Source organism: Nyctereutes procyonoides, unplaced genomic scaffold, assembly GCF_905146905.1.
Source record: "Nyctereutes procyonoides isolate TBG_1078 unplaced genomic scaffold, NYPRO_anot_genome, whole genome shotgun sequence".
Classification (NCBI taxonomy): domain Eukaryota; kingdom Metazoa; phylum Chordata; class Mammalia; order Carnivora; family Canidae; genus Nyctereutes; species Nyctereutes procyonoides.
The window spans coordinates 39,908,269-39,927,636 of NW_026575024.1; the positions used below are offsets into that span (position 1 = coordinate 39,908,269).

A 19,368-nucleotide genomic window follows, 5' to 3' on the forward strand; every position below is an offset into this window, starting at 1 on the left:
ACGATTTAGATGTATCAAAGTAGATGATGCCAAGGGAGTGAGAGTGTGAAGTTGGACAGTTAAGTTGGAACCACGTTTGTGAAGGCTCTAAAAGACCATAATTTGTAATTAAAGGTTTTATAATGTGAGATATGGAGAATTGCAAACATTACTTTCTATGGAAATGATAAAGTCAGATTTGCCTTTTAGGAAAAAGAAGTCTAGCAAAAGAACTGACAATAGGTTAGAGAATTTTTTTTTGTTTTTAGGTTAGAGAATTTTAAAAACTTATACTGTATTTGTACCTATGGAGACTTACTTACTTAATTTATTTATTTATATTTTCTTTCAAAGACACAACAACCCACTTTAAGTTACAGAATGGATACAATAGATAATGCCATTTCTTTTTCTTTGGTGCACTTTTCCAAGGGCCACATATAGCTCTAAAATGATATGATAGCATAGCCAAGAGAAAATGCTATGTGTATCCTTCCAGGTTTTAGTGACAGACTAGCTTGTATCAGAGTAGACTTCCTATTAATAGTAATTTAAAATTCTTGATAAAATATAAAAGCAACGACAGAAACTATTTATTGGCACTAGAGAGCACCTAAACACAAGCTGAAACTAAAAAAGATTCAACCTTCAAAAGAAGGAAACCACACTTGGTGAAATCCGCATTTTAAATGGCTTTGACCCTCAGGGCCCTCCAGGTCCCACATAGGAAGTGGCTGATAGGGCTCAAAGAAAACAAAAAACTGTAGTTTTATTGACTTTAGGAATCACAGGACTGAACTCAGTGTTGTCAGAATAACTAGGAATTGAGATTAGAATTCCTGAAGAGAGAAAGTCACAGAGGAGGGAGTCCCCAAATCTATATATGAAGGTCTAATCTATATATTAAAGGTCTAATCTTAAACTGTACATGTACAGATAAAGAGTCCAAGGAACCCAGGAAGAAAACAAGAACTCGAAGGCTGAAAGAACAGAGCAGAACATTCAGTTTCTCACTTCAGTGATAATTGAGTTTAGAATTTTAGTTCCCCCGAGTTAGAGGGAAATGACAAACATCTTGAGTTTTCCATTGAAGTTCTGGAATGTTCATGCTTTAGGAGAAAAGACCATATCCTAAAAGTAAAGGAAAAACTAGACTAAACCTACCTTAACAAAGCCTACAGTTAAGCCACTATATTACCTGGCAGTAATTTAATTGTTTGCCAGAGCAAACTTTAGTGCTGTTTGGAGGAAGATAATTTAAAGCCTTTACAACCGATTTACAATGTTTATATGTCATCAGTAATTACTGGACATGCAAAGAAACAAGAAAATGTGACCCAGAGTCATGGGAAAAATCAGTTAATATAAACAAATTCATAGCTAACATAGATATTGGAATTGGCAGATAGGATGTTCAAACCACAATCCAGAATCTATGAAGGCATTTCGGTGAAAAGAGGGTGAGGAGAGGGGAAAATTCAGGAGTGTTCTGAAAACTATAAGTAAAAGAACCAAAAAACCAAATGAAAATCTTAATATCTAAAAAATAAATCTCTGAAATTAAAAAGAAAAATTGGATAGAACTAACAGCAGATTTAACACAACTCAGTAATAAAAAAGATAATAAAAATTAGCAAAAGATGAGCAGACACTTCCAAAAAGAATATATATGAACGACCAATAAGCACTTGGCAAGATACTTAACATCATTAATTATCAGGGAATTGCAAATTGAAATCACAGTGAGATACCCCTCTATTTCCATTGGAATTGCTAAAATTAAAAAGGCTGACAACACCAAAACATTATCAAAACTTGAACCCTCAAACTTTTCTGGAGGTATATATAAATTGGTATAATCACTTAGGAAAACTGGTATTAGTTCTTTATAAAGTAAAATATATGCTGACGCAGCAATTTCATTCATAGTTATGTGTGCAATAGGAATGAAAACATAAAGCCACAAAAGGACTTGTACAACCATGCAAATCTATTCACAATAACTAAAAACTGTAAATATGCCACTGCTATTCATAGATGAGTAGATAAGAAGTTATGGTATTTTTCAACAGGGGAATATTACTCAGGAATAAAGAGGAATGAAGTATTACTGTATGCAACAACACAGAAGAATCTCAAAAATAAGCTGACTGAAAGAAGCTAGTCCCCACTCTGCATCTCTTATATGAAGTTTGAAGTTATGTAATAGGCAAAACTTAGCCAGGGTGATCAGAATCAGAAAAGGAGCTCTCTGTGTGGCGTTAGAAGAGAAATTGGATGGAAAGGGCACAAGAGAGCATTTTGGATTGATGGAAACATTCTGCATCTTTATTGGCGTCATGATTACATGAGTATATACATTTCTTAAAACTCATCAAAACTGCACATTTGAAATCTGAGCATGTGATTGTGTGACCTTTATAATTCATAAGCAGAATTGATGAGAACTGAAAAACAGCATAATACGATGGTTCAACAGGCCACATGTAGGGATTGAGGTAAGACTACCTGGATTCAGTCCTGAAGACAGTGAATTATAGTGGGTAAAGGTATGGTTGGTACATCAGACAAACCTGAGGTTTTGAAACACATTGCCAATATTTTGTGAATATTGGTGGGTTACTAGCTTTTTCTAAGCTTCATAAAATGAAGACAATAAAATCAGTATCTGCTGGTAAGGTTAGCCTCAGTATAGTGGCTGGCATATAGATACACTCAAGAAATTTAAGCTGAAGTCATTATTATTAGATAGCTCTTCAGCCATTCTTTCATTGCTCTATTCATGAATGCTGGTATAACATGAAGATTTTGAGAATTAGATATCCACAAACTGCATTATACTGCAATCTAAATAATGCAGACAATATTTGACAGCATATGATTAAGTACACTAGCAAATCCTATTTAATTATCCATTTCAAACTAAGTAACTAATTATCTCTTTGCCAAGAAAAAATGTTCAATTCAAAACACTTCTCTTGAAGATCTCGTAAAAAAAATTCAAACATAAGTTAGGACTTTTCCCAATAGTCTCACTCTTGTTTCCCATCTCATAATCACTTTTTATATTTTGATGTATCTTTGTGGTACCTATACGTGTGTATACATAAATGTATCTAAGTGTGTATATGTATAACTTTGTAAGCAAAATTGTGGCTATATGATTTACATACTCTTCTAAACCTGACATTTCACTTAGAAATCTTTCCATGTTTAGGACTATTTACATATAGAGTTGGCCCATTCTTTTTAACAGCTGCATAATAGGATTGCACTGGTGAACTTTATCTAACTAGCCCTCCATCTGAGTAGGTTCAAGTTTCCATTATTATAAACAACTTTGACATTCTTATTCTTATAGCTTTTACACTTGTGTTAATTATTCCACAGAATAAATGTTGTTTTAAAAAAATATTTATTTATTCATGAGAGACACAGAGAGAGGCAGAGACACAGGCAGAGGGAGAAGCAGGCTTGCCGTGGGGAGCCTGATGTGGGACTCCATCTCTGGACCTTGGGATCACTCCCTGAGCCAAAGGCAGATGCTCAACCACTGAGCCACGCAGGTGCCCGGACAGAATAATTTTTTTTAAAGAAAGTATAATTGCTAGTGAAAGAATTTGAACAAAATTTATCAAGCTTTTTTTTTTAAGAGACAAATTGTATATGTGAGTATGTGTATTACTGAACAGTGAAAGAATATGCATTGGAATGTTGAAGATTCTCTGGATCAATTACATGGTGTGTGGACTATGGAGAGAGGGGGACATCTTCTCTTATACCCTGGTTTATTTTCATACCCCCACTTATTATTACAATCCCCCTCTTTGTCTCTTTACCTTCATTTAGCAGTCTTGCATTTCCTTTCAGTCAAGAAGCTGATTCAACAGCAACTAAGAACCCATGTTTTCAATTTCCTAATTTATATGCATTTGATCTTTGAGCCTTCTCTCTGTGCACTCATACCTGCTCCATCCAGTTATATAAAGTTTTAATTTCCCACAGCATCAGATTTGTGTTTTCAGGGCAGCCTGGGTGGCTCAGTGGTTTAGCGTCACCTTCAGCCCAGGGCCTGATACTGGAGACCCGGGATCAAGTCCCATGTTGGGCTTCCTGCATGGAGCCTGCTTCTCCTTCGGCCTGTGTCTCTGCCTCTCTCTCTCTGTGTTTCTCATGGATAAATAAATAAAATCTTAAAAAAAAAAAGATTTGTGTTTTCAAAAGGCAAGTCTCACTGTGTAGGCCAGATGTGAAGGCGCCGGGGGGGGGGGGGGGGCGGTGAGAGGTCAGAGGACTGATGAGACTTGATTGGTGAAAGGCAGAAAGCCCTTCCTTTAGTGGAGGTAAGGCAAGAGCAGCCAGAGTTCTTGGCTTAGTCCCTTCAGGTGAGTGAGGGTGGTTTTCTGGGTGTTTACTAAGAACTAAACTACCCTTGCCCATCATCTAGTGCCCTGTCAGATACCCTGCAGAAACACAACTCTGTTTGTGTCATCCTATTGGGGGAGGAGGAACTCAGAGGTCTGGTTCTTTTTTGAATGGCTAATTAATTCTACTCTGTTTTGAGGTGAGTACAGATGTTTTAGAGTGCTGTTCTTACTTCCTTCTTGACCTTTTTCTTCTTTAACCTGTGGTATGTTGGAGGCAATACTTACCAGCTTGCGAGACAGAATTGTTAGCTTTTGTTTCACACTCTGTGTTCAGTGACATTGAGCTGATAGTTTGAGATTGGATATTGGATATTTACACATTTGGTATTGGAAAATGCTACAAATCAGGGATTCCTCCATCCCAAAAGAAACTCTTGTTTAATGTTTACCAGCACACTACAAGACTTCTATAACCCTACTATCTCTGCTCAACACACACACACACAAACGCACACGCACACGCACACGCACACGCACACACACACACACACACACAAGAAAACAGTGTTTGAAGGATTGGACAACATAGGTTTTCTTCCCATGAGGCTAAAGTGATTTTCAAGAGGAACAAATTGAGTTCCTTTTCTCTTCCTGTCTTGGGTTTTGCATTTACTTCCAAAAGAACAAATATGAGCTAACTTCTTTTTTTTTTTTCTCTCTCTCTCTGTCTCTCCTAGTGGATGGCTGTATTCACAGAGCAGCTGGCCCCTGTTTACTGGCTGAATGTCGTAACCTGAACGGCTGTGAAACTGGACATGCAAAAATCACATGTGGCTATGACCTGCCTGCAAAATGTGAGTACAACTTTTTTGAGCACTATTTCAAAATCAGATAGGCACACGTATATTGTTTTATTCCAAAGTGTATAAGTGGGAAAGGAAATGGTAGTGGTGATATTTAATTAAATGTGCTTATATTCAGATTTTGCACTTAGCACTAATATATGTACTCCAAATATTTCTTCAAATTTATATGTATAATATGTAAGTGTAGGTGATTTTTGTTCAGGTCTTCAACAGAGCATCTTTGAAACAGAGAAATAAAAATATGAGCAAAATATACATTATAGTATTTAACTGCCATGGAGTGACAGCTTCTGGAAATGATGCCAATTTCTTATTCCTTGTTCAGGTTTCTTGATTGTGGATGTGTTTAGAGCAAAGGAGATCAAAGTGATGTATTGTGTTTTCAGCTGCCATGTAAAGGCTGATTGGCAATTACAGCCAAGGCATCTGTCACACTTTGCTTTCAGGAAAAGCCAATGGAATGTGGTTGTCAATGTGAGAATGTATTTGCTCTTTGAATGTGGAATGGTCAAAATTTCCATTATATTTGAATAGAAAGAAGTATTGCATTTGATTGACCTTGTTGCCTAGTCATTTAGCCAACTGAGTGGTGTTGTGTGGAATAAAAATACTGAGAGAGAAGCTGGTTAAAGGCACAGATTTTTTAATCACATAATCTTCAGGGGTTAGCAGGTGGAGGTAAAGGGTTTCATTGCACTGTTAAAGTGTTCATTGATCTGGAAATTGGGACACCAATTAATTGTTTATTCTATTCATCTGCTTCTTTGATACTGCCTGGGTCTGTGAATACCTTTTATATAAAAGTGAAGCAAGTTTTTGTTTTTCTTTTTTTTTTCAGTGGCGAAAACGTGACTAAAAAAATATAACACAATATGTAGGATACTTGTTGGGCTCTGTATAAACACATTGTGTGAGAATGAATTTCCTATGGATATGTGTGAGTGGAGAGATGGTGTGTTATATTTTAAAGATTACTTTAAAGAATGTTTAAATCTGAGATTTTCTATTAAGTGTAATATATTTAAATGATATTTTTCTTTATAAACATTATAATACTACATTCTATATTTCTCAGAGGGTTCTAGTGAAAGTATATCAACTATATACTATTTAATTTTTTCTTTTAATGACTTCTCACTTGAAAAATCAAAAATCAAAATCAAATCATGTGCCAAATGGCCCCTTTCTCCCACTTGAGATGTGTACTTATGTCAAATAAAGTCCTTTGTGTACCACAGTGTTTCAAACAGTTCTCCCTCTAAGTTAGAAAACCTGAGTATAAAAGGTGATTTCCCTTTCCAGGATTAGATGTATCTGTGTTTACAAATACCGGTCATTTTTTTTTCTTTTTGACACCATACTACCTTTGTGATATGGCTAATTGATACCACCCTGAGAGCAAGCAGATTATTGATTATTTCCAGACTTATATCTGTCTTTAAACTAAGGAATAAGGCTTGGTTTTCTACTACTTTACTACCTTTTTTTCTTGTGTATTAAAGCACAAATAAATTCTCTAACTCTGAGATTTCTGAAGGCAGATAACCTCAGTATCACTAAAGATAAGCAAATAAAATGATGGCTTTAGTGTATGAGTTAATGCCATGATGGTTTTATCTTATGTGCTTGCTTCTGTATGACATCCCTCTAAGTTGTCTAGCTTAGCTTAGGGTTGCTGAGGAGGTATGAAGATCAATAACACCAATACCTGTGCTTGAGGAGTTTCATGATTGAGTCATATCTCTGAGCTAAGGTGTGGCTTTCCTGGGCATCCCAGATGAACTGAGTCTTTGTGGCACAAGGACTCTAGTGAACTAAAGTCAGTCCTCAGGACTTGGTACTCAATCTGTGTGAGCTGAGATACTGAGAGCCTTATACACATTCAAGTCACTTTCCTCATCCCATAGGGCACATGTAGTAAAAAAAAAAATCATCTAGCAGTATAGAAAATACTAGACTTGGGATGGCAGTGCCACCTCATAAAAGTCACACACATGGACTACTTGTGAATAAGTCTTGGTATTTATCTATATTTTGAAAGATTATTGATCTATATTAGAAACATAAAGAAAAGCAAAGAAAGCAATAAAGCAATGTGGAAATGAGTAATAATAGTTTACATCTGTATGCCACTTTATAGTTTTCCACAGTACTTTCACAAGCCTTTATTTTTTAAATTATATTTTATAACATCGTGTGTGTGTTCATTTTCCCTTTTCCTATCCCTGAAAGATGTTTTTCTTTCTCATCAATTTGGTTCATCCATTTCAGAGTCATTAAAAATCCACAGATGTGCTTTTGTAGAGAGAGAATGAAAGGAGCTCATTACATACTGTTTGGGTCATTTTCCCCCTCCATATTTAATAATTCCATGACAGTTTGACAGCAGAACCTAGTTCCTATCTGTCCTCTGTGACAGCGGGTTTATCATTATGGGGTACTAAAGCCAGTCATCCAGCCACCAATGTTAATATCTTCATGCATCAGCAATTTATTTGGAAAATGCTATTGTCTAGGTTACAGATAAACTTGGTAATTTTGGACTGGTCTTTGCTTCTTTTATGCTTGCTAAGTTAATCTATTCATAAATGCTTGTATTTGAATTAATCATATTTGTAGTGTATATTCTGTGACTCATTATAATTGTTGGAAAGATAAGCCTCAGAAATTTAGTTTATTCCTCATTGTTTTGATGTTTTGATTTCTTTTGATGTAGAATATCCAATCGTTCTTTTCAAAAGTAATCTTAAGAGTGGAAAGAATATTAGCGAATATTTCATTACAGTGATTGCTGAAGAAATGACTTAAGAAGTAGATTAAGAACTGTTTATACAAGGATCCCTGGGTGGCTCAGCGGTTTAGTGCCTGCCTTTGGCCCAGGGCGCGATCCTGAAGTCCCACGATTGAGTCCCACGTCGGGCTCCTTAAATGGAGCCTACTTCTCCCTCCTCCTGTGTGTCTGCCTCTCTCTCTCTCTCTCTCTCTCTCTCTCTCTCTCTCTCTCTCTCCACGTCTATCATAAATAAATAAATAAATCTTTTAAAAAAAAAAAGAACTGTTTATACAATTGGACCTTTTGAGACCTTCTCTTTTACGATATTGAATTTATAATAAAATTGAGATTTCCATAGAGTTTTAGAAGCTTATCAACATGTAGAACTTTTCTGTTCATGCTATCATCATTCTACCAGACGGTCAGCTTCATGTGGGAGAAGCTCATCTATCAGAATCACAGTTTTACTGTCAATATCTAGTACAGTGTTTCCTGAATATGTGCTAAATTAATGTGAATGAATGAGTGATCAGATGATTGGTTTTAGAGCTTTTCACCTGGAAAATAGCTTTGCAAGTGCTTCCTCTACTAATTCTTTCCCTCCTGCAATGCATTTTGCCCAGTGCTGGTAGATTAATATTCCCAAATTCAGAGTGCTCATAATTGTAAGATTCTAAATGATGTGACCCTCCTACATCTCTGACATCATCTCCCTCTATCTTCTTCCTTGCTCACAGAGGTTGCTTTGTTGACCTGTAATGTATTCGCATTAGCTTTCCTCCTGCCTGGAATTTTATTCTTCTGCATACCTATGTGGCTTGCTCTCTCACCTATTTCTTTTTTTTTTTTTCCTCTCACCTATTTCAAACCCTTGCTCAAATGTAACCTCCAGTATCGTCCTAATGAACCTGTTTATAATTACTTTTCTGCTTTAATCATAATTACTTATCTGTAGTATTTAACCTTCAAATACCTGGTATCATTTAGTTTTTTTGTCTATCTCCCCCTATGAAAATGGGGGCAGATATTTTTTTCTGTATCTTTTTCACTTATTGCTGTGTCCATACAGGTTAGAAAAATGCTTGGCACTTAACGGGCTCAAAATCTGCTTGTTGAATGAATGAGCAAAACCTAACTCCACTCCTCAAAATCCTTGGATGGGTCTTTCTTTAAACACAGACTAGTTAGGCTGATTACCTTTGCCCTTCCATCATTTACTGCCATATCCTGAACTAATAACCTTTTTCCTGATCTGAACTGCTGACAGTGGTGTGCCTGTGCTTGGGCTCTGTATTTGGGGCCATCTAGGAAGCTCTTTGTCCCTTTCTTGTCTTCCAGAAGTCAGCTCAAATATTACTTCTGTCATGAAACAAGTCTTCCTTATCAACTCAGCTAAAGCACCTTCTTTTTCCTTCAAACTCGTGAATACAGCTTGTTAACATGCTAAGGGTATTTTTTCACTACTTTTTATTATTATATATACAAGCTTTCCACCTTTCTATCATTCCCTTGTGTATAATGGGTACTAGAGAAACATCTACTGAACGAATTACTTGTTAAAGGTGGAAGATTTGTTGATAATTGACAATGGGTAAAATGTAAAAGACAATTTATGTTAATATCCCTGAGAAATGATGAAATTAGTATTAATTATCCCTTGGGTTTTTTAAATCATATTTTAACATACATCTAACATCTAATTCCAAAGTCTCTTGTTTAAGGATTTACTATTAATGGAGTTTCTCTTAAAGGTGAAAAAATATAAATAAAGAAACCATATCAACTTTATTTAATGACTTTCAGCATACCTAACATGTTTCTTCTATTTCTTGATAATGCTCAATTTTTAAGCCTTAAGGCTGAATAATCATGGATGATAAATGGAAAAATATTAAAATCTGTATATAAAATGGTAGAATCTGTTTCTTTTATTCTTTCCATTTAATCTTTGGAAGATATAAAAGAGTTATTTTAGCATCCAGCTCACAGATTTTTATTAATCATTTGAAAGGAGACTGTAGGGTGAGAGACCATAGTATAGTATGTTTGAATATCATAGAATGATATGAATCAGAATCCTCATTCTATTCCCAGGTGCAATAATAATCAGATGATAGTAGCTTAAAAGGTACTGTTGATAATAATTAATACTTCTCCTATGCCTTCATCAAGAAATCATAGGACTTTGAAATTTTAGCTAGTTCATCAGTCCTTTTGAAATTTCTATGTGAAGTAACATGGCAAGTAATGGTATTTTCTTTCAATACAAAGGTACAAAGTGATTAAATTTGTTGCTCCCAGTAACAGACTATGTCCACGTTAGGGTTAGGGGCACGGCAGATAACTCAAGCATCACTTGGATAGGGTGAGAGTCTATGGCAGGTGTTGACGAAGGCCTGCTGCCTCTTTTTTAAAAATGAAATTTTATTAGAATACAGCATTTGTTTGCATATTGTCTGAAGTTGCTTTCATGAGTAGTTGCACAGGAACTGTGTGGCCAAAAAGCCTGGAACATTTACCATTAGGCCCTTTACAAAGGGATTTGCCAATTCCTGGTCTTTGGCAATCCCTATTTTTTTTTTTAATAAAGAAGGAAGCTGAGATTCAGAGAACTTAAATATGTATTGAGTTTTATTGAATGTATGTGATTTAGATCCCTATTGACAAAAGTGGGACTAAAATACCTGCCATCTATTTCTTGGGGCAGCTTTTGCTTTTGTTGCCTCAATTGAACGTCACCTTGGGAGGATGATCTGAAGCCTTTTAAATCTTTTAAATTATAAGGCCACCTTGAAAAAATGGTCATTTTTCTCAGTAGGGCCAGAACTGGAAAGTGAATAAGTCAAGTCTCTGAAGGGAGAGTTAATTCAAACCACCAAAGTATTAGGCAATAAATCTTTATTCCTTGCTTCCTTCAGGGGTGGTAGCTAATATGCTGAAAGGGAGCCTGTAGTCCTGAGTAAATTCAGTTTCTAGAGTAGGTAACTCATAAGATGATTCTGAGTTAGTCCTCTGCAACGCATGACCTGATTTCAGCCATCATGGGCTCCACCAGCAGGTGTCTGATTGTGAAGGCAGTGGAGTGGGCATGCTGTCAAGAATATGACTCTGCCAGGTTTTGATGGAGATCTAAGGGCCCTCATAAGCCCCTTCCATAATTAAATGACTTATATTACACAAAGAGAAAAATGGCTTTTGAAGAACATAAAATCATCTTCCTTCCTAAAGAGAGACATGGGGTTGTTCCTCTTAAAACCAACCCTGATTGGCTCATTTTCCTTAAGTGCTTTAGCCATTTAATTACTATTTGAATCTATTTCTTCATAATTACCACCCCTTTCCTTTATATTAAGCAATTTTACATATTTTGTCTCCTTAGTGATCCTTATGATGAATGTGGAAGTGAAAAGGACAGGAAGGTTGTAAAACCCAGAGTAGTGGTTCACAAAATGCACTCCTTGGAGCTGCAGCAGCACCTGGGGATTTGTTAGAGATGCAGATTCTTTTGCCCCACCCCAGATCTACTGAATCACTTTGTGGTTTAACAAGCTCTCTATATGAGTGATGCAAGTTCAAACCTGAACATCTCTGACCTGGACATTAGTGGAATTCTGAGCAGAGCCCTTTGCCTTTTGATTCCTTACCCTGGATCCCTTATGTTACAACATAGGCATCCTTTTGAGTTGTGGAATAGGGCTTTCTTTGAAGAGAACTCAGACATGCCTTTCTTTTCCTTTGTGGCATGTTCACGGTTAGTATTTGTTTACTTGTTTATTGCCTGACTTCTCAAACAGAATAACAGTTTAAAGAGAGAGAAGTCCTAACAGTCTCATTCACCCCTGATATCCTTAGTATCTTACATAGTATCCAGAACCAAGTTCAGGGTTTTTGATACACACTTACTGGAGGAATTAATGAAGTCATCCTCTTTGTAATAGTGATAGGTGCCACCACAGGAAACAAACCAAGAAAACACTAAGAAAGGACTACATGATTCCAGAAATCTGCAGAGCTAGTACTGCTACCATTATAGCATCTCCATTATCCTGTCACCAACCATGCTGTTTGCTCAAAGACTCTAGTGGTACAAGAAAGCACGTGCTTAACTTGTCCACATGGCACACAGATAACCTACACTTAAAACACTTTCTTTCATCTTCTCTCTCTCTCTTCTTTTTACCCATTGTAATAACACAAATTTCATCTCCAAGTAACTTTGGGAAGAAGTAACTAAAGTACTCTAATAGTAAACAGTGTCTTTTAAAAATAACTACATTTTGGAAGCAGCTAGTATTTGCATTGTATTACTAACAGTGTGTAGAAAGCTCCTGTGTTTGGCATGCATTATTTGAGATCTTAGCAGGCCTTCAGAGGACACTGTCCATACCTTCTTTTACCTATGTGATCAATAGGAAATAACAGTAAAAATCAATTCTGGGCAATAATATAAATGAGCTCTTGAAGGCAATTCCTGCTGTGAAATAAGTAGTTAGCTGTGACACTGGCATTAACCACAGAGGGGGTAATCAGCCTTTGGATGTGTTTAATCAGAGTTATCAACTAAAATTAAAAAGAGAGCCACTGTTGTGCAGGAATAATCATTTTCAGGACTTAAAAGATGAATATTTGAAGGTGTTCTCATAAATTAAAGCCATCAGAATTGCTTTGAGTAATTTGGAATGCTCTGAGGTCAGGCACAAGCAAACAGGTAAGGTTAATCTCAGAGCCACAGTAGTTAATGTGCAGGAATTGCAGAATGCATTTATTGAAATAAATAGTGAATGCTGGGTTAAATGAAGATTTTCTTCCATTGCTAAGATGTTCCTTGAGCTATTACTAACCTATATAATTAAATTAAAAAGCAGACAACACATAACGGTTTGTAAATTTATTATCCTTACAGTTAATTATCAACACAAATATTAAATATTAGGCTACATTATGGCTTGATGAGGTGTGTTTCCAATTGAAAATATTGATGAAACCAAGTTCTTCCCTAGAGAATTAAAGATTGAGGGGTACCTGGGTGGCTCAGTCAGTTAAACTTATCTGCCTTTGACTCAGGTCATGATCCTGGAGTCCTAGGATTGAGTCCCATGTCAGGCTTCTTACTTGATGGGGAACCTGCTTCTCCCTCTCCCTCTGCTGCTCCCCCTGCTTGTGCTCTCTTGCTCTCCCTCAAATAAATAAATAAAATCTTAAAAAGAAATAGAATTAAAGATTGATTATGTTTTTTTTATTTTTTTATGATAGTGAGAGAGAGAGAGAGAGAGAGAGAGAGAGAGAGAGACATAGGCAGAGGGAGAAGCAGGCTCCATGCACCGGGAGCCCGACGTGGGACTTGATCCCAGGTCTCCAGGATCGCGCCCTGGGCCAAAGGCAGGCGCCAAACCGCTGCGCCACCCAGGGATCCCCTAAAGATTGATTATGGATCAAGAACACTAAATATCAAGGTAGACAGTCTGAAGAGAGGTCTTGAATCCTAGATATTATAATGGTTTGGTCTCTTAATCCCTCTCTGACCCTGAGATTCTTCATCTGTAATTATCTGGGGGTAGTAATATCTACCTTGGGTGAATTTGGTAATATGCAGAACCACTTTTTATCAGGGTAAGATATAATATAGATATATGGCTCTATTATTATTTGTAAAATACTTAGTATATCTCATTTACTTATTCAACCAATGTTTACTGGGTACCTACTCTGAGCTAGAGTGTTCTTCTGGGATGTAGAAAACTATAGTGAAAAGAGACAACTTAAGGTTCGAGTACTCTTAGACCTTAGGTTCTTAGCACAGAGAGGCAGATAATAAGCACATTCACATAAGTGCAAAGCACCTCAGATCATGGTAACAGATCTGAGGAGGATAAAGAGTGACAACAAAATGGAGAGTGGAGGGGAAGGGCTACTATTCCCACCACCCTGCAGAGATGGTAATGGAGCTGAGAGGTATAAGCTATCTAAGTGAAATTTTTTGCTGGCAAAGTGAAAGAGCTTTACTAAAGGGTTAAGAAGAATACACCTTGCCTGATATCTAAAATGAGATAGTCCCTGACTTTTTCAACTGTTTTTCCTTGGTATGGATATTAAATTTCAATTCTGACATATGTATCATTTTAATTTTAGTCTAGTTTTGGGGACTAATAACTATTATGCTGCTGCTGGAGTTGGTAGGAATTTTAATGATTATCTCATCTGACTTCCTAATTTTACAGTTAAGGAAACTGAGGCCCAGAAAGATGATTTAACTTTTATCTTCTTTTTATCATAGATAAATATAGTGCTCTGTTTGCTGAAACATAACTGCCTCTCCTGGTCTCTTAGATAATATTAACTCTCCTATAAGAGATTTTTTTTTCCTATAAGAGTATTATGAGAGTTTAATCAACTATTAAGTGAGAGGATGTAAATGAACATGCTTTTGAAATACTCATTATTTTATATGGTACTTTATTAATAGCTATTTTATATGAGCTACGATTATATGACATCATGAGGTCTACTAGTAACATGGCTGCCACAACAAAACACCACAAATTCGATGACTTAAAACAGCAGTTTATTCTCTCATAGCTCTGGCAGCCTGAGTTCTGAAATCAAGGTGTTGGCAAGACTCTACTCCTTCTGGAGACTCTAGGAGGATATCCATCCTTGCCTCTTCTGGCTTCTCATGGCTCCAAATATTCCTTGGCCTGTAGCAACATAACTCTAATCTTTGCCTCCATTTTCACATGGCCATCTTCCCCATGCTCTCTGGGTTTTTGTTTCTTTTATTTTTATTTTTTCCCTTGTCCCGTGAGGACACTTGTCAACTTGTCATTAAGCCTACCCTATTCCAGAATGATCTCAAAGTCTTGAGATCCTTAATTACATCCACAAAGATCCTTTTTCCAAATAGGCTCACATTCAGATTCTGGGGCCATGGATATATCTTTTTGGGGTTACCAGTCAATCTACTACATAATCTCTCGGGGTAAAGTCAGCTTACATGTTATGAAGTAGCTCTGAGGAGAAGAAAACCTGTTACTGTGTTGTGAAAGAACTCAGCCTCTGAAGAGACTCATAAGGCAAGAACTGAGGTCTACCTGTAACTATATGAGTAAACTTTGAAGAGGATCTTCTGAGATCTGCCAATAGTCTGTATAGTGAGCTTGGGAGCACATCCTCCACACACAGTTGAGCATTCTGCTGTTCACAACCCTGGTGGAGCTTGACTGCAATATCATGAAAGACACAGAGCCAAAACCAATACCCTCTTAAGTCATTTTCAAATTCCTTTGTGATAACAAATATTTATTCTTTTAAGTTTGGGGTATTTGTTATATAGTAATAGGTAACTAATACAGCAACTATGGCCATGAAGTTTATTTAACAAGGTAAGCAGCCCACTCACAGAATAGTTGGTGTCTATTTTCTTAGCACATGATCTGCCAGGCAGGGGGACAGGTGAGGTGATGTGCAAGGTGAAAGCAAAAAGAATTTGAGGTAATGTGACAATTAGTGATCTTAAATTTAAAAATGCAGCCATACTCCTTACCATACCTCTTCATAGACAGTATACTACACTGGAAAACTTATGAATAGAAACTTGTCATTTTTATATTAAATATTTATATCTTAAATTTATTATATGTTAAATATATATTTATAAAGATAGATAGATTTATAGATTAAAGGCAAAGAGAACTAAATTCAGCTTAGAGAAAAAACGTTGGGAGATAAACAACATAAATCTAAACTCCCAACTGGGTGTTGATATTTCCCTGAAATTCCTTAAGTGTCCTTAGTCTTTACACTTGTTACTCGCATGCTCTTTATTGTTAGGAATTGCTGTTTTCATTTTGAGGGGGAAAATTAATTCAGCCTTTATCCTGTGTGGAAGCTGCAAGCTAAGTGAAGCAGAGGTAGCTTCCTATTTACATTTGTGGCAATGCCCTTCTAAATCTGTTTGCTCTACCAGGTGGTGTGTTTCCCATTAGCTCCTTCATTTGTCAGAACCACCTAGAGTTTGCTCCATTTCTAATCACATGCTATATGTGAAATCCCTATAATTTCCTAAGGCCTTCTGAAGCTTTCTTTTTCCTACCTGTGACATTTTGAGGAAAGATTTATTCCTCCTCTGTATTTATTCTGCTTAGCGAAGATCACTAGAGACAACTTTGTGTTTTTGCAAATTTTCTTTCAAATCTTGTCTGTATTGTATTTAGAGTATAGTTACGTATTTGAAAGTCTGCAGAGTGCAAAAGGGCTATCCTAGAAATTCCTTCCATTTACAGGTACTCAGATTTTGCTTTCTTACATGATGGCTTGTAATGCCAAACTTGTCTTTGCTTACTCAGCCAGGTGATTGTGTTCCTGTTTTAACGTCCCTCCTGTGCTTTGGTGTGTCACGTGCGTACACATATGTATGTCATTTTTCATATACTCCATTAGGAGTATATCTCATTATGCTGTGCACAGGTTTTCATCTGCATTATAATGTTTTATAAGAATGGAATTCTAGGAATTTTTTTTTTTTCAGTCTGTGGAGCTGTTTGGAAAGCATTTTGAGAGAGTTTGGGTTTGTGGGTTGCTTGATAGAACTGTGGTGGAGAGTCTGAGGGGATCTCCTGGGAACTCCCAGAAGGCAGGCAGAGGAAAGATAACTGCTGTGCTGGGCAGGCTAGCAGGACTGGGCCCTCCACCTCCACACGTTAGGACACATCTTACCCTTTGTTTTAAAATTAAGAGAAGTCATGGTTGCCAAGAATAATGTGAGATTGAGAAACCCCACATCAAAGTGTATCCATCAAAAATGGCCAGGTCTCTGTATGTAGAATATTGCATAGTTGTGAGATCAATTCACGTAGCTATCCACATAGAGGGAGGTGAAGTTTAGAGAAGCATATATCATAAAAGAGTCATTATTTCAAATATTTCCTTATATTTCCTGTTGTCCCCAAAGCAGCACTTCTCCATATACCAAATTAACTGGTTGTCATGGGCACCAAAGCTGTTACTTTAAACACAATATCACACTTTAGGCAACATTCTATTGTTTATGCCTATTTTGAGATTAACCATCACATGGCATTTTTCCCTCTTGTTTTCATTTGTCTTTTACCACTCCATTCAGAAATGATGGGATCAATATTTCAAAGCCTGTATGTGAGTTATATCTATTTATTTTTCACCATGGTATAATAGCAACTTTTTATTCATCACTATCCTTGAGGATATACATTTGGGGACAACAGAGCTTTTGTTTTTTTTTTTTTTGTTTGTTTGTTTGTTTGTTTTTTACAACAGAGCTTTTGGTAAGAGTCTTACAGTTACCACAAAGCTGTAAAGATGTAGAAATAACTCTTTTAGCAAATGAGCCTTTGCTCTCATTAAGGAGTAGGCAAGACATTTTATCCTGTTAAGATTGTATACTTTGCATTTAACAATCCGTCTACCTACCTACCTACAGTAGATAGTGATAAGTGTTTCATTCATTCAGAAAACACTGACTGGTTCCAAAGATATGTGCCAGCTGCTTTGCTTATCTTTTAGAAAAGAATGACATACAAAACAGATAAGCCCCTCACCCTCATGGAACCTAGTTGAGTTGAGCCAAAATGATTCACGTGATTTGCTCAAGATCACACAGATGTTTAAGTTATGAAACCTTGCCAGGAATCCAAATTGTCAGATTCTCAGTCTATGGTCCTTTCCTCTTTTCCATGGAGATTTTATTTGGAGGATCTAATAATGAGAAGATCTGATAATGATAACATTCTTGCCTCTTGTTTTCCTAGGCAGTAACCAGTGGAAATGGTCAGTGGGTTCTGATACATTTGTACCGGGAATGGGGAGGAGGGGCATGATGCAGTATAGTTAATGTCTAGTAAATAAATAAGTGTCTGTTTTAATGTTACTCTTATACTAGGGTATGTCATATGCTCAAGTCTCTCCCAGGCTAGTATAGAAAATTATTCTAGAAATTATTATTCTAACTTCTAATCAGGGCACAGGCCTTTCTTGACTGGATATGGTATGGCAGCTGCCTGACATTTTCAATGATACATTTTCTTTTTTTTTTTCCCTCAGGGTTTTATTTAAATTCCAGTTAGTTAATATACAGTGCAATACATATTTCAGGTGTAGAATTTAGTGATTCAAAATTTACATACAACACTTGGTGCTCATTGAAACTAGTGCTCTCCTTACTCCCTCATCAATGATACACTTTCTAATGACATGTAGACCATGTCCCTGTAATCTCTTTGAAAGAGTTTTATGTTCCACACTATTTAAGGATAAGACAGACAGTGATTTGTAAACATTCATTTCAATAATTACTCATAATCTGATATCCATATGTTTTAGGAAGAAGACCTTTTGAATCAATGGGTCCTCAATCAGAATGTCAAACATACATTGTTATACAATATGGAAACCAATTAAACATAGATTGATTTATTACTTATGGTTTTATTCTGTTTATTTTCCTTAGCAGTGCCTTTTAAAAATAAGATTGACGCATATCTATCAGCATCTGTACCGAGTTATATTTCCCAGACATAAAGCACATGGGTAGAAGGGTGGAATTCTGGTGGAATCCTTGTCTTATTGTCTGGTGTTATGGCCTATCTACTCTTGTTCCATTTGCCCTGATTTTTGTTTTGTTTTGTTTTGTTTTTCTTAGTGCTTTGTAACTGTGTCTCAAAATTTTGTTAAGCTCTTTGATTGATTGACTTGTGGTACAATCCATTTTGAGGATAGGATTTGGAACTTCCTGAAGTAAGAATAACTTGACTAGAAATATTTAAGTGGGTATCATTCCTGTCTAGAACTTTCTTTCCTTTGATGTCTACATCTCATAAAATGGTTAAGAATTTGGACTTTGAAGTCCAAACATCCTGGGCTCAAATTCAGGCTCTAGATATGGTCAAGTTATGAGACCTCTTTGTACCTCTGTGTTGCCAAGTAGAAGTAAGAATAACTGCACCCTCACAGAAATGTTGATTATGATGAGTTAATGTCAGCATAAGAGCAATGCGTGCCTCTGAGTAAATGTTGTATAAGATTAGCTATTTTTAGTAAGGTCATTCCAACCATCTTACCTAAAATGTCATTCCATCGCTCTCTATTCTGTTGCCCTGCATTAGCTGACATCTATGTATCTTTTGGTTTATTTGTTAAGTGCTTGTCTCCTCCACTAGACTGTAATCTTCATGAAAGCAGGGACTTTGTTCTCTGCTGTACCTTCAGATCCTAGAAAGGTATTCAGAACTGTTTGTGAATGAGCAGATATATATGCACAGGAAACTTTAATTATGAAAAATTATTAGCAGAGTTACTGGCAGAACTAGCCTAAGAGTACATCTAGTTTCATGCTCTGTTCATTTGCTCTTCT

The 19,368-nt window shown here is 36.4% G+C and overlaps 1 protein-coding gene across 1 annotated transcript in view; it reads left to right on the forward strand.

The window, feature by feature from the left end:
• MACROD2 (mono-ADP ribosylhydrolase 2) overlaps positions 1-19,368 on the forward strand; it is a 1,896,077-nt gene that overhangs the window by 633,102 nt on the left and 1,243,607 nt on the right. Inside the window, exon 5 of the mRNA XM_055345329.1 lies at positions 5,084-5,200. Coding sequence (XP_055201304.1) covers positions 5,084-5,200 — 117 coding nt within the window. The remainder of the gene's footprint in view (positions 1-5,083; positions 5,201-19,368) is intronic.